Source organism: Urocampus carinirostris, chromosome 15 (genome assembly GCF_059441175.1).
Source record: "Urocampus carinirostris isolate Australia breed hairy pipefish chromosome 15, RoL_Ucar_1.0, whole genome shotgun sequence".
In the NCBI taxonomy this organism is placed as follows: domain Eukaryota; kingdom Metazoa; phylum Chordata; class Actinopteri; order Syngnathiformes; family Syngnathidae; genus Urocampus; species Urocampus carinirostris.
In genome coordinates, this window is record NC_142363.1 from 36276859 (window position 1) to 36292722 (window position 15864).

The 15864-nt window shown below is 46.3% G+C and overlaps 1 protein-coding gene across 1 annotated transcript in view; it reads right to left on the bottom strand.

The window, feature by feature from the left end:
• Positions 1–13986, bottom strand: part of LOC148352281 (neutral alpha-glucosidase C-like) — a 28119-nt gene extending 14133 nt beyond the window's left edge. The window contains exons 1-12 of the mRNA XM_088354131.1: positions 13877–13986; positions 13728–13790; positions 11256–11358; positions 11046–11173; positions 9129–9308; positions 9023–9044; positions 8904–8964; positions 8106–8202; positions 6506–6677; positions 5064–5184; positions 3185–3420; positions 330–536 (exon numbers count right to left, since the gene is read on the bottom strand). Of these exons, the coding sequence (XP_088210257.1) occupies positions 330–536; positions 3185–3420; positions 5064–5184; positions 6506–6677; positions 8106–8202; positions 8904–8964; positions 9023–9044; positions 9129–9308; positions 11046–11173; positions 11256–11358; positions 13728–13790; positions 13877–13911 (1425 nt within the window). The 5' untranslated portion in view covers positions 13912–13986. The remainder of the gene's footprint in view (positions 1–329; positions 537–3184; positions 3421–5063; positions 5185–6505; positions 6678–8105; positions 8203–8903; positions 8965–9022; positions 9045–9128; positions 9309–11045; positions 11174–11255; positions 11359–13727; positions 13791–13876) is intronic.
• Positions 13987–15864: the final 1878 nt, after the last annotated feature.

Genomic DNA, 15864 nt, shown 5'->3' on the forward strand with positions numbered 1-15864 from the left:
AGACGGGAGCAAAAAAACGGGACAGGTAGGAGTCAGGGTCCAAAAAGACTTGCCTAGTGTACACTGAGGTTCGCAGACGGACTGACAAATGGCGACTGACAGGACTGGGTTTAAGTCGGGACAGAGACGGGAGAGTAGACGTGGTCAGGTTAAAAAACGGGTCGACAGACGGGAGGAAAAAACGGGACAGGTAGGAGTCAGGGTCGAAAAAGGCTTGCCTAGTGTACACTGAGGTTCGCAGACGGACTGACAACAGACGACTGACAGGACTGGGTTTAAGTCGGGACAGAGACGGGGCCACCCCTGTTTAAGCTAGTTTTTGCACTCACCTTGTAGCGGTCCAGGTCAAAACATCGTGCGTACCAAGCCCGGGCGTGCGGGCTGCTAAAGTCCGGAAAATAGGAGTCATCCGCCCACGAAGTACCCTTATAGGGCCGCCCCTGTCGGTCCGACACAAAATGGCCGCCGTCCAACCCCTCCTTGTAGAGGGACCAATCGGGATCCACCTTGATGGGTGGATCGATGATCACCACCAACTGAAATTGGAGAAAAACTGGACTTGAAATGAGAAGGAACCAGAACTCGGGTTTCTGGACTCGCTAAAGACCAGGGCAGGATCAGGACTACAGCCTGGGATATGGGTTCTAAAGACAAGTATTTAGGACACGGGTGTCAAAGAGGCGGCCCGCGGGCCAGATCAGGCCCGCTAAGGGATTGAATCCGGCCCGTCAGACAACGCTGAGAGAAGCGCAAGAGAAAAACAAGCTGCAGGTTTAAATACGTCCACTTAAGGTTACCAATGCCAGGTGCCTCGAACAAAGACGCTGTACTTGTATTTTGTTCTCTCTCTTCCTCCTTTTTTCTGTAAACCTTTATCTCTCTCTTTCACTCCCCCTGTCTCTCTTTTTCTCTCTCTCTGTCTTTTTACTTTATTTTGCTCTCTCTTCCTTTTCTCTCTTTTTTCTCTCTTTTGCTTTCCTGTTTTCTCTGTCTCCCCTTCTCTCTTTCTCTCTGTTTATTCTTTCCTTCTCTCATTCTATTTCTCCTTAAATGTATTTATTTCTCTCGCTTTCTCCCCCTCTCACTATTTCTCTTTTTATCTCTTGTGTTTCTCATGTTCTCTCTCTCTTTCTCTCTCTGTCTTTCTCCCTTTCTCTCACTCTTTATCTCTCTCTTTCACTCCCCCTGTCTTTCTTTTTCTCTCCCTGTCTTTTTACTTTATTTTGCTCTCTCTTCCTTTTCTCTCTTTTTTCTCTCTTTTGCTTTCCTGTTTTCTCTGTCTCCCCTTCTCTCTTTCTCTCTGTTTATTCTTTCCTTCTCTCATTCTATTTCTCCTTAAATGTATTTATTTCTCTCGCTTTCTCCCCCTCTCACTATTTCTCTTTTTATCTCTTGTGTTTCTCATGTTCTCTCTCTCTTTCTCTCTCTGTCTTTCTCCCTTTCTCTCACTCTTTATCTCTCTCTTTCACTCCCCCTGTCTTTCTTTTTCTCTCCCTGTCTTTTTACTTTATTTTGCTCTCTCTTCCTTTTCTCTCTTTTGCTTTCCTGTTCTCTCTTTCTCCCCTTCTCTTTTTCTCGCCGTTTCTTTTTTCCTTCTGTCATTCTATTTCTCCTTGATTTCTTTCTTTCTCTTGCTTTCTCCTCCTCTCACTATTTTCCTTTTTATCTCTTATGTTTCTCATGTTCTCTCTCTTTCTTTCTCTCTCTCTCTCTCTTCCTTTTCTCTCACTCTTTATCTCTCTCTTTCACTCCCCCTGTCTTTCTTTTTCTCTCCCTGTCTTTTTACTTTATTTTGCTCTCTCTTCCTTTTCTCTCTTTTGCTTTCCTGTTCTCTCTTTCTCCCCTTCTCTTTTTCTCGCCGTTTCTTTTTTCCTTCTGTCATTCTATTTCTCCTTGATTTCTTTCTTTCTCTTGCTTTCTCCTCCTCTCACTATTTTCCTTTTTATCTCTTATGTTTCTCATGTTCTCTCTCTTTCTTTCTCTCTCTCTCTCTCTTCCTTTTCTCTCACTCTTTATCTCTCTCTTTCACTCCCCCTGTCTCTCTTTTTCTCTCTCTCTGTCTTTTTACTTAATTTGCTCTCTCTTCCTTTTCTCTTTTTTTCTTTCTCTCTCTTTCTCTCTCTCTCTTTCTCCCTTTCTCTCACTCTTTATCTCTCTCTTTCACTCCCCCTGTCTCTCTTTTTCTCTCTCTCTTTGTCTTTTTACTTGATTTTGCTCTCTCTTCCTTTTCTCTCTTTTTTCTCTTTTGCTTTCCTGTTCTCTCTTCCCCCTTCTCTCTTTCTCTCTGTTTCTTTTTCCCTTCTCTCATTCTATTTCTCCTTGGATTTTCTGTCTTTCTCTCGCTTTCTCCCCTTCTCACTATTTATCTTTTTATCTCTTATGTTTCTCACGTTCTCTCTCTCTCTTTCTCTCTCTCTCTCACTCTCTCTCTCTCTCTCTCTCTTTCTTTCTTTCTTTCTCCCACTCTTTATTTCTCTCTTTCTCTTTCTCTCTCTCTCTCACTCTCTCTCTCTCTTTCTTTCTTTCTTTCTTTCTCCCACTCTTTATTTCTCTCTTTCACTCCCTCTGTCTCTCTTTTTCTCTCTCTCTGTCTTTTTACTTTATTTTGCTCTCTCTTCCTTTTCTCTTTTTCTCTCTCTCTCTCTTTCTCTCTCTCTCTCTCTCTCTCTCTCCCTTTCTCCCTTTCTCTCACTCTTTATCTCTCTCTTTCACTCCCCCTGTCTCTCTTTTTCTCTCTCTCTCTGTCTTTTTAATTTATTTTGCTCTCTTCCTTTTCCCTTTTCTCTCTCTCTCTCTTTTCTCTCTCTCTCTCTCTCTCTCTCTCTCTCTCTCTCTCTCTCTCTCTCTCTCTCTCTCTTTCTCCCTTTCTCTCACTCTTTAGCTCTCTCTTTCAAGTTTGACACCCCTGATTTAGGACCAAAGGCAAAGACGGCTTTACCAATTGGGACCGCACACTATGATCCCAATACCTAAGAGTAAATGTGAGACCTGTGACGAGAGACAGGACTGAAAGCAGGACCAGGTCATGATACTCAAGACCAAGACAGGTCTACTCATTAGGAATACATTCTATGATTTACTACTGAAGCAAAAAATTTGGGACTAAGGACAAGAAACAGGACTCAATTCCGGGCTGGGGTGTAGCTCCAACAGCACAGGACATAAGAAGGACACCGGGACGGACCTTCCGGTTCTTCTCCTGCAGGTGTCGCAGCAGTCGAGTCGGATCCGGAAACAGGTTCGGGTCCCAGGTGAAGAACCGTTTCCCGTCGGTGTGCTCGATGTCCAACCACATGACGTCGTACGGGATCTCGTACAGGTCAAACTTGTCGTCCACATCCGCCACCTGGTCTTGGGTGTCTTTGTCCCAACGCGAATGGTGGTAGCCCAACGTGAACAGAGGCGGGAGCATCTGGTAGCCTGTGAGAGAAAGACCGCCTATGGTTTTAAGTCATGCGTTTATGACTTCTCGGCTTGATTACTGTCATGGAAATGCTACTACAAAAAAGACGTGGTCAGGATCAAAAACGGGTCGACAGACGGGAGCAAAAACGGGACAGGTAGGAGTCAGGGTCGAAAAAGACTTGCCTAGTATACACTGAGGTTTGCGGACGGATTGACAACAGGCGACTGACAGGACTGGGTTTAAGTCAGGACAGAGACGGGAGAGTAGACGTGGTCAGGATCAAAAACGGGTCAACAGACGGACACCAGAAACGGGACAGGTAGGAGTCAGGGTCGAAAAAGACTTGCCTAGTATACACTGAGGTTCGCAGACGGATTGACAAATGGCGACTGACAGGACTGGGTTTAAGTCGGGACAGAGACGGGAGAGTAGACGTGGTCAGGATCAAAAACGGGTCGACAGACGGGAGCAAAAAACGGGACAGGTAGGAGTCAGGGTCAAAAAAGGCTAGCCTAGTAAACACTGAGGTTTGCAGACGGACTGACAACAGGCGACTGACAGGACTGGGTTTAAGTCGGGACAGAGACGGGAGAGTAGACGTGGTCAGGATCAAAAACGGGTCGACAGACGGGAGCAAAGAACGGGACAGGTAGGAGTCAGGGTCGAAAAAGGCTTGCCTAGTGTACACTGAGGTTCGCAGACAGACTCACAACAGGCGACTGACAGGACTGGGTTTAAGTCACCGGATGTCTAGCATCAAAAGTTTGAGGCTGGTTCAGAATGCGGCAGCTAGACTTTTGACCAAGACCAAAAAGTTTGAGCATATTACTCCTGTATTGGCCAACTTGCACTGGCTCCCAGTCCACTTAAGATGTGACTTTAAGGTTCTCTTATTAACATATCAATGTTTGCATGGACTTGCACCCTCTTATCTCTCTGATTTGATTTCCCCCTACGTTCCTGTACGGAGTCCGCGCTCGGAAAATGCCGGTCTACTTGTGACTCCGAGAGCCAAGAAGTCTGCAGGCTCGAGAGCGTTCTCCATCCGGGCCTTGGAGATAAGATCTGCAACCTCAATGGAAGTTTTTAAATCGAGCCTTACGACACACTTCTATTCCAAAGCTTATGATTGATGCCCAGCTTATATTCTGTATTGTCCTGTCTTTTTCCGACCGCCTGCCTGGTGGAGATACGAAGGAGAAGGACGATTTGAGATGAGTCAGCGGACCAGCGTTTGACCTGAAGCATGTGAACGCCTGCATGGACCAGCTGGCAGAGTTTGGAAACTGCGTCGTGGCCGTCGTAGACTTTCTGGACTAGCTTACAGGCTGGGGGAGTCGCTGCTGTCATGCCACTTGTGAGGTCCCTTCTCAAGGTTTCTCTTTTTCCTTACGCTGAGGTTTTTGAGTTGTTCCTTGCCCGCATGTTGGTTTAAGATCAGGTCATTGTAATCCTGTGCAGTCCTTTGAGACATTTTTGTGATTAAGGGCGTCATCAATAAATTTGACTTGACTTGACCACCAAGCTATCAGGACGTGAGGTCTTGTGGACCACAGAAGTTGAGAATCTTAGTTGTTTTGGACAGGTTCCAAGGAGAAGTTCGAGAAGATAGATCGTCCTCGATGTGAAGACTTAAGTTCGGTTCTCGGTCACGTACCCGTCAGTTCGGCGTACTGGCGATACATCTGCGCCGGACTCGGACCCAGTAGAAGCATGCAGTCTATCACTCCGCTCTCGGACAGCCAGTGGACATCGGTGTGGGTCGGTGGACAGTCTTTCTGTAGAAAGTAGACCAAAGTACAACCGAGGCCAAAAACTTGGACTTCAACGAGGATTAAGGACCATGGACAAGGAATACAGTTTTTACTCTAAAAACTGGTACCAGGCGATAGTAGATATGTACAGAGTCCAAAATACAACTAAAGGACTTGGCGACTTCAAACAGTATCTAGAGCACAAGTGTCAAAGAGGCGGCCCGCGGGCCAGATGAGGCCCGCTGAGGGATTGAATCCGGCCCGCGAGCATGACGTTTCCACCCCTATGCTTCACAGTGAGCGTGGTGTGTTTCAGGTGCGATACAGTGTTCTTTCTCCTCCAAACATGAGAACCTGTATTTCAACCAAAAAGTTACTGATAGTAGCCTTTATTACTGTGGTCCCAGATCTTTGTAGGTCTCTCTCTCTCTCTCTCTCTCTCTCTCTCTTTTCCACCCCTTTTCTCCCACTCTCTGTCTCTTTCACTCTCTGTGTCTCTCTTTTTCTCTTTTTTTGTTGCTCTTTGTTTCTTTCTCTCTCTGTCTTTTTAACTTCTTTTGCTCCGACTTCCTTTTTCCTTTTCTCTCTTTTCTCTTTCTCCCTACCCTTTGCACTTTCTTTTCTCTTTTCTCTCCTTCTGTCTTTCTATTTCTCTCCGGATTTTCTTTCTTCCTCTTCCTTTCTTTTTCCCCTCACTCGTGAATTTTATCTCTTTTGTTTCTCACGCTCTCTCCCTCTCTCACTTTTTTTTTCTTTGTCCCTCCCTCTTTCTCTTATTTCTTCATCTGTTTTCTTTCTTTTCTTTCTCTTTAATCTTCTAGTCCGGCCCCCGACAGAATGTTTGTTCCATCGTGTGGCCCCCGACTTAAAATGACTTTGACACCCCTGATCTAGAACCACGGTCTTCTAAATCAAAATTGGTTGGTTGGATCCCTTAAACACAAAGTTTTTTTTGGTGTGTCTTGGGCAAGTACAACTTTGTGGCGCCCATCCCTCCCCAGGCCAAGGCGAAAGTCCATTGGTTCGAGACAGGGTGGAAACAATTGTTGGCCTGGAGAGAGATGGGCGCCACCAGGCTGTACTTGCTCAAGACACACCACAGGATATGGTTCCCCTACGAGCGGTTAAGGGATCCAACTGACCAACCAACCCATTGATGTGTACAGAATCCAAAATACTACCGGGGCAAAGGGTTAAAGAGAAGAGACCAGGAATACAGTTTTTAGAGTCAAAACTGTTTACTGGTTGCGGTTCAGAGTCCAGAAGACAAACTAGACAAAAAACTTGGAACCCCCAACCAGGAACAAAGACACTAGACTAGGACCACAGTCGTCAAAATTGGTACCTGGCTATAGTTGATGTGTACAAAGGTGTCCGAGGCGTTGAGCCAAAAGACCCCCAAAGTCCGGTCCTGCTTGTGGGCCACTACCAGCGGCACGCTTCCATAAACCCCCAGACGGCTGTTGATCTCGTACGCAAAGACGTCCAGGTTGTAGAGTCGGTAGGGTTCGCCGTCTCTGTGGACAAAGGGGGACATCGGAGGAGATACTCCAGTCGCAAGTCCAAGGTTTATCTCAATACTTGGTTATATACCCTTTGTAACGGAGGCCAAACATTTTCAATAAGTCTTCACAAGCTTTTTCAGACACTATTGCTGGTATTTTGGCTCATTCCTCCATGCAGCTCTCTAGAGCAGTGGTGTTTTGGGGCTGTCCTTGAGCAACACGGACTTTCAACTCCCTCCAGAGATTTCCTATCAAGTTGAGATCTAGACACTGGCTAGGCCTCTCCAGGACCTTCAATTGCTTCTTACTGAGCCAGTTCTCTGTTGCCCTGGCTGGTTGTTTGGGACCGTTGTCATGCTGAAAGACCAGACAAGGTCTCATCTTCAATTCCTTTGCTAATGGAAGGACTTTTTTACTCAAAATTTTGTCTGTCCTTTACACAGGTTGGGCGTCTTTGTCAGGACCAGAACAGGGAACAGAACCCACTCGCGGAACGTTACAGTTTTCTTGGGGAAAGGAGAAAGGAGCGCACACTCGATCCGGAGATCGTTGGTCTCGGGGAGTAGTTTGCTCAGCGATGACGGTGTCGGGAACGAAAAAAGTCTAAATCAAACAGATCGTGGCAGGAGCAAAACAGGAGCAAAAACACCGGAAAAACAGAAATTCTCAGACGCACCATCCCAAGGCTAATGACAGGACAGCGTTCAAATATTGACAGGGAGCTAATCCGTCAACGAGCTTCTGCTGGTGTCCATGGGCGGGGCCGATTGGGCGCCATGGCAACCATGACAGAAGCTGGCGCCACATGGCGGGGGCCAATTGGGGCATGACGTTTCCACCCCTATGCTTCACAGTGAGCGTGGTGTGTTTCAGGTGCGATACAGTGTTCTTTCTCCTCCAAACACGAGAACCTGTCTTTCGACCAAAACGTTTTGGTTTCATCGGACCATCACACATTCTCCCAGTCCTCTTCTGGATTACCGAATTCGGACGGGCCTGGACGTGTACGGGCTTCGGCAGGGGGATACCTGGCAGTACAGGATTTGAGTCCCTGGCGGCGCATTTTTGTAGCGATAGTAGCCTTTGTGTCTATGGTCCAGGTTCTTTGTAGGTCTAGTAGTCTACCCTGTTCTACTAGTTCCCCCGTGTGGGTAACTTCATCAGGGGAACGCATCTGGCAGTCCAGGATTTAAGTCTCTGGTGGCACGTTGTGTTACTGATAGTAGCCTTTGTATCTGTGGTCCCAGTTCTTTGTAGGTCATTCACTAAATCAAATACTCTGACTGGAAAATCAGTGATCCAGGACTGGTGAGATCTTTTTAGAACTGGTCTGCGGGCACCTCAAGTGTCCTGAAGAGGCCCCCTAGTGCCCGCCGGCCCTACCTTGGAGACCCCTGGTGTGTAAAACAATACATTGAGTATTTGGGATCCTGGACTGACCTGGTGTCCGCCAACCTCAGTGTATCGGCGTGCTCCGGCAGGCCGAAGGCATCCCGGAATCCGTGAAGACGCAAGTCGGCGCCGATGCTTGTCGGTCCTACGCCATCGATGAAAAAAAACGAGTAAAAACACGTTTTAGTGTATTTGCAGTGCATCCATCAGTCACACTAACGGACCGGTTTTCATTTTACAACGATCCAGCTAAGTGTTTTTCCTCAAACACGAAAACGGGGACAGCACAGCGGCGCAGTGGTTAGCGCGTGTGCGGCACAGTTCTGAGGTCATGAGATTGAACCTCCTGTGTGGAGTTTGCATGTTCTCCCCGTGCTTGCGTGAGTTTCCTCCCACATTCCATAAACATGCATGTCAGGTTAATTGGCCGGTCCAAATTGTCCCAGGTGGGAATGAGCGAGTGAGTTGTCTGTCTATGTGTCCCCTGCAACCAGTTCAGGGTGTCCCCTGACCACTGTCCGAAGATAGCTAGGGTGGGCTCTAGCACCCCCGCGACCCTACTGATGATAAGCGGTGCAGATAATGGATGGATGGATGGATGGATGAATGGACGAAATCGGGGCCAAATTCAGCTTTTGTCTGCTTTTGTCCCAAAATGAGACTCAAATGTGAGTGTCCTCGTCTAGTTTGGTGTCTTTGAAGTCCGTCAAAGACACTCTGCTCTCTCTTTCGTCTTTTTATTTCTTGAACAATTAAAATTTCAACTAAAACGTGCGTGTCCTCATCCAGTGATTGTGTGATTTCAGTGTCCCCCAATCTTGTCGAGTCTTTGTGTTGAACTCAAACCGTTGGCTTTGATGTCCACGAAATTCCTGAAGGTCTCCCTCCACAGGTTGTCCTCATCCGCCTTTGACAACAAAGAGACAATCAAGTCCTACTCGTCCATTTGTTTAAGCGTTATCTACCTCAAGGTTGTCTTCCTTTGCCCTGAGGGACACACACCCAAGACAAACATGTCAATCGCTTCCGACGGTGAACCGTAATCATCAAAGACGCAAAGGGGACGCTCACGTTTGGGGACGTTCCCGTAAAGTCTCGAACCAAAACTTGTTTTGCGCGTTGAAGGTCACCAACATTTGGTCCTCAAAGAGGATCTCCACGCTGAAAGGACGGCGGCGGAGCTGGCACCGATAGTGTCCCGAGGACCAGGTCAGCGTCACCCACTCGTCGTGGCGCTCTACCACTCGCATTCTGAAGGAGATCAGGACATCAAAGACACATGTAAGGACACTACAGATCTCAATGACGTGTGTCATGATAAGGACGAGAACAATCCAGGTGAGCAACATCGAATCGTCCTGGCAAAGAAATAGATGTGGTAAAAGAATCCAGCGGTTTTTAGGACGATCTCGTCTCAGGACATCAAAGAGGGCACGTGAGGACACCGAGGAACTTCGTAATGTCAATGGCGGGTCTAAAGACTTGGACGAGGACGGAAGCGAGCCGGGTGAGCGACATGTAGTCAACCTCCAGGACGATTGTGTGGAATGACCAGTATGGAGATTTATGATCTTTTCTGTTTCAGGACATCAAAGAGGCATGTGAGGACACTGAGGAACGTGATCCAAAAATGATGACGGGACATTGAAGTGAAAGTGCAAGTTCATGTTAAAAAGGTGGAGTAGTGTGCAACAAGGAGAACATCAAAGAGGTGTGTTGTCGCAAGGAGGAGAGAGCAGTTGCAAAAGGATTGTGCGAGAGGTAAGGGAGAATCTCAAAGACACGGGAATCCAACGGGGTACCTAATGACATCTGAGAGGTTACAGGTATATCAAAAGTATGATCGTCAAAGAGGCTGAGCGACCTGGAGAGATATTTAGTTAAATCAAAGAGGTGTTGGATGACAACCAAAGGTCCAAAGTGGTTTCTCTGTGTCAAAGAGGTATCTCGTTGAGATTGACAATACCATCTAGGAGATAAAGGGTGGGGGGGGGGAGAACATCCAATAAACCTCAATGATTACAGTGGTTCATTAAACAGGACAAGGACATAACCCAGACATCAAAGAACAAAGAGGTGATGCTTTTAAAAAACCTTCACAAAATGTGTCCGCTGATGTCCACGAGGCAAATTCCGACTTCGGTGTTCAGAGGGAAGAGGTGTACGATGACCTCAAAGAGGTGGATGGGAACACTAAGAGGCGTGGGACATAAACAGGTCTGAGTCAGAAGCATATAAAACAAATCAAAAAGGTGTCGAATGGGATTTCTCAGGTACTTTGACGAGATTACATCAAAGAGATACAAAGAGCGAGGTGACATTTCAGAGATGTGAAAGCTGACATCCATCAGGGATACCGTTACGAAGGCTTGACAAAGAGGTGTCGGATGACAGCCAGAGATCCAAAGTGGCCCCTCGGTGTCAAAGAGGTACTTCAATGAGATTTGCAATGTCATCAAAGAGATACAAAGACAGAGATGACATTTCAGAGATGTGAAAGCTGACATCCATGAGGCGATACCTTACGAAGGATTGACAAAGAGGTGTTGGATGACAGCCAGAGATCCAAAGTGGCCCCTCGGTGTCAAAGAGGTACTTCAATGAGATTTGCAATGTCATCAAAGAGATACAAAGAGCGAGATGACATTTCAGATATGTGAAAGCTGACATCCATCAGGGATACCGTTACGAAGGCTTGACAAAGAGGTGTCGGATGACAGCCAGAGATCCAGAAGTGGCCCCTCAGTGTCAAAGAGGTACTTCAATGAGATTCACAATGCCATCAAAGGGATAAAAAGAGTGAGATGACATCAACATGGTGATGCTGTTACTGAAGCTTGTCGAAATATGGCGCAGGACATCAAAGAGGCAAATACTGACTTCAGCGATCAGACGGTCAAGTGAAAAGGGTGTGATTTTAGCACAGATGAGGTCAAAGAGCTGTACGCCATTTGATGTGTGTGTGTCTTGGAGTGGGCGGGGCCTCACCTTTGGCACTGCGGCTCTTTGACCAGCACATCCCGGACCCTGTAGCGAGGCCTGACGGCGTCCAGCTCGTCCACCAGGATCCTCAGCGTCTCGTTGAGGCAGGCCGACACGCTCGCCACCAGCTTGCTCTGCCACAAAATCAACGAGACGGCTCGCCAAAACCACCCATTGTCTGTGTCTTTGAGTGTCTTTGGGTGTCTTTTGGCCTACCTGCGTGGCGGCTTCCAGCAACTCAAAACGGACTCCGTTTTCTGTCAGGACCAGCGTGTCGAGGAGCGCTTCGTACTGCATTTGAGTACCCCCGGTCTGACGTCTTGAGAAAAAAAAAAATCAAATCGCGTGTCTTTGATTGAATGCAAAGTCTTGAATATAAATGTGTGGTCACAAAATTCAAACGTCTCATCTCATCTCATTAGCTGCACCGCTTATCCTCAGTAGGGTCGCGGGGGTGCTGGAGCCCATCCAAGCAATCATCAAGCAGTGGGCAGGGGACACCCCGAACTGGTTGCCAGCCAATCGCAGGGCACACGGGGACAGACAACTCACTTGCTCATTCACACCTAGGGACAATTTGGACCGGTCAATTCACCTGAAATGCATGTTTTTGGAATGTGGGAGGAAACCGGAGTGCCCGGAGGAAACCCACGCAAGCACAGGGAGAACATACAAACTCTGCACAGGAAGTCTGGAGCTGGACTTGAACCCACGCAGGAGGTTCCCATGACTTGAACTGTGCCACACATGTGCTAACAATGCACATGGAGGGCAACAAAGACCAGCGCATCAACGACTCCATTCTTCTTCTTTTTTATGTTGTCTGCGGACACGAAAAACCATTCCCCTTTTTCTTCTCAAAGACGCTCGCTCCTTTTTTATGTTTCTACTGGATTACGGGACTATGTTTGCCTCGGTTTCATCAGGACCACCTTTTCTCCTTTTATTTTTCCATTACCGCAGAGAGAACTGAACCATTGCGTTTCACCCCGGTTTCCAGAAGTCAGGCGCCCCCCAATGGACAGTTCCTAGACACCACAAAACTGAAGCGGAAGACAATAAAGCCTGAAAACGTGAGATTTGGATCGGAATCCAAACATTCAAGGTTTGGGATGGATGAAATTCTGTCCCCGGAATTAGCACGCGTGTCGTCCGGCCGAAATTCCCGCGCGTCGGCTAAATTTCCGCCGATGGGCTCCGTCAAATCGAGAGAAAGGGATTGGCGCCTTAGAGTCCAGCGTCGCTGCCCCTTTAAAAGAGACGCCGACTGGAGATGGCTCTTGCTCAAAACCAGACCGCGCCAGTCTACATCGAGGACTCTCATCGACACGCGGGGCTTAGGCTGTAAAACCTAGGACATTCATCTCAAGACGCTCAGCTTCCGAGGTGACGGTTTCAAGTAAACATCGTTCTCTCGGTTCTTGGGGAGAGATTGTGAATCTCCTCGAAACAATTCGCATTACTGTCAGGTCCAGAAGGGAAACAGGACCCAATTGCGTTATGTTTCTCACAAATTTTATTAAAGAAAAGAGGAAGGGCTGCGCTCACGATCCGGATCAGCTAGGCAAGCTTTTGTACTCTCCGACATTATCCTGCCTTTTTCTGGACCCGTTTCTGCTTTTGCTCCTCCGTCCCGCCCATCGACCTGTTTTGCTCTGTTTCCTGCCTGATATCTTTTACCGCCCTTTTTTCTGGACTCGTTATTGCCCTTGCTCCTCCGTTGCGGCCATCGACCTGTTTTGCCCTGTTTCCTGCCTGATACCTGTTGCCGACCTCTTTTCTGGACCCGTTACTGCCTTTGCTCCTCCGTCCCGGCCATCGACCTGTTTTGCCCTGTTTCCTGCCTGATACCTGTTGCCGACCTCTTTTCTGGACCGGTTTCTGCTTTTGCTCCTCCGTCCCGGCCATCGACCTCTTTTGCCCTGTTTCCTGCCTGATACCTGTTGCCGACCTCTTTTCTGGACCCGTTACTGCCTTTGCTCCTCCGTCCCGGCCATCGACCTGTTTTGCCCTGTTTCCTGCCTGATACCTGTTGCCGACCTCTTTTCCGGACCGGTTTCTGCTTTTTGCTCCTCCGTCCCAACCATCGACCTGTTTTGCCCTGTTTCCTGCCTGATACCTGTTGCCGACCTCTTTTCTGGACCGGTTTCTGCTTTTGCTCCTCCGTCCCGGCCATCGACCTGTTTTGCCGTTTCCTGCCTGATACCTGTTGCCGACCTTTTTTCTGAACCCGTTTCTGCTTTTGCTCCTCCGTCCCGGCCATTGACCTGTTTTTCTCGCTGTCGGATCGCGGATGCAAGCACTGGCTTGTGACATTTCCAGCATTTTCTTCAAATTCAAGTCGATGAATATTTTGAATTTATTTATATATATATATATATATATATATGTATGTATTGATAACTGAAATTCATTTTGAGAAGGTGAGTTGAAACAGCAACCAGTTCAGGGTGTCCCCTGCCCACTGCCCCAAGATGACTGGGATGTGCTCCAGCACCCCCGCGGCCCTACTGAGGATAAGCGGTGGAGATAATGGATGGATGTATAGTTGAAACAATATAATCATAAAAATGAAAGGCATCCTTCGTATTTTCCACCAAAAACACCTTTAAAGATCTGAAAGAGTTTGATACATATTCAAATATGTTTTCTTCTGGAAATGGTCATAAATCATTGAAACAGACTGACCTGTAAAACGCCACCTGCTGGCTGGTCATAAACTTATCCTTTCCATCTCCGCCGGGAACGCCTCTAGTCCAACACAAAAAAAGTCAAAATGTCAAAGAATAAAACCTTTACATATTTCAATTAAAGGGATAGCGTGCAAAACTGGCTACCCTGGAATAGGCTGCTTCACGTTCAGCGTCTCCATCGCAGAAGAAAAACAAAAATGAAGGATTATAAAGTCAAAAGAATTCAAATAAAAGTGAATCTAATAAGCAGTGGCGATTTTTCGGTTGTGCCGAAATTCGACTTGGGCTTACCTTTATAGTGGGAGCCTTGGACAGCGTCAAGCTGCGAATGCCACCTACGTATTTCCGGTATAGAGAACGCCCTCGCGTTTCCGGTGTACTCTTTCAAAATAAAGCGCGAATGAGGCGAAAAGAAAGGGACTCTTCGGCTCCCAAACGCTTCTTCAAATTCGGTTTTTAAATCATATTTTTTTTACCATAATCATAAAAACGTGACGCACCAAACCAACATACCATTTTAGTCTCAATTGTTTCAAATAAAGTGAACTTTTATTTCATTTCAACTTTCAAGTAGCGTACGAACAAAAATCACGCCAACTGGTGACAAGCGCGTTCAAGAAAGAGAGGGAGAAAGGGAGTAAAGAAGAATGAGAGAAAAAAGAATAGAAAAGGAAAAAGAGAAAGATGTAGAGAAAGATAGGGTTGAATCGATACAGAGAAAGAAAGAGACAGAAAGAAAGACAGAGAAATAGAGGACGAGAAGAGTGAAAGAAAGAGTGAGATAGAAAGAAAAGGAAAGAGAGAGTGGAAGAGAAAGATATTTTAAGCAAATAATTAAAAAGGAAAAACGGAGGGAAATAGAGAAAGAGAGAGATACAGAGAAAATAAGTGATAGGAAAAGAGAGAAAACGAGAAAGACACTGGAAGAAAACGTAAGAAGAAATTTGAGAAAAAGAGAAGAAAAAACAAGAAGGAAAGGGTGAGAGGCTGAGAGCAAAAGAGAGAGAAGAGAAAAAAACTATGCGAGAATAGAAGAAAAGGAGGCAAATAGAGAAAGGACAAAGAGAGAGAGAAAAAAAGAATAAAATGGGAAAAAAAAGATAAGATGTAGAGATAGATAGGGTTGAATAGAAAAAAAGAAACAGAAAGAGGGAGACACAAAAAGAAAGAGAGACAGAAAGAAAGACGGAGATAGAGAAGACGAGAAGAGTGAAAGAAAGAGTGAGATAGAGAGGGAAAAAAGAGAGTGGAAGAGAAAACGATTTTAAGCAAATAATTAGAGGGGAAAAACAGAGAAATAGAAAGAGAGACACAGAGAAAAGAAGTGGGAGGAAAAAAAGTAAAATGTGAAAGAGAGAAAACGAGAAAGACACAGGAAGAAAAAGTCAGAAGAAATTGGAGAAAAAGAGAAGAAAAGGGAGAGAGAGGGGGAAATAGAAAAAGAGCGAGAGCAAAAGAGAGAGAAGAGAAAAAAAACAATGTGAGAAGAGAAGAAAAGGAGGCAAATAGAGAAAGGACAAAGAGAGAGAGAGAGAAAGGGAGAGAGGAAATGGAAAAGGGGGAGAAAGAGGCAAAAAAGGGAGAAAACAGATAGAGAAGAGAAAAAGAAAGAGAGAGGGAAAAAGAGAATTTGTTCCTGTACAGCAGTAGGAGCGGATGTCGAAGTCGGGACGTTGGAGGAGCTGCAGACATCCGATATGGCCTGTTCTCCCCTCTCTCCTCTCGCCCGAGGTCTAGTCCGTTTTCTTTGTGTGGCGAGCAAATATTGAAATATCCAACCTTGCCGAACCGGCAGGACGCCAAACTCCTTCCTTTACAAATTGTTTGAGGACAGACGGTGTGGATTATTCATCCGCCAGTGGAAAAGAGCGCTACAAAGCGCAAGGATGAATACAAACTACGGGAGAGAAAAGGGAAAAAAAACAATGAAAGAGAAAGAAAGAGAAAAAGTGAAAGATAAATAGTGAAAAACACAGAAAAAAAGAGGGTGAAAGAAAAAAAATGCGAAAAGGCTAAAAACAGTGAGGGGTAATAGAGGAAAGAGAAAGAACGAGGGAAGGAATAAGAAAGATCGAAGTGAGTCAGAGAAAAAAGAATGAAAGATAGAGTACGGTGAAAAATAGAGTGAGAGA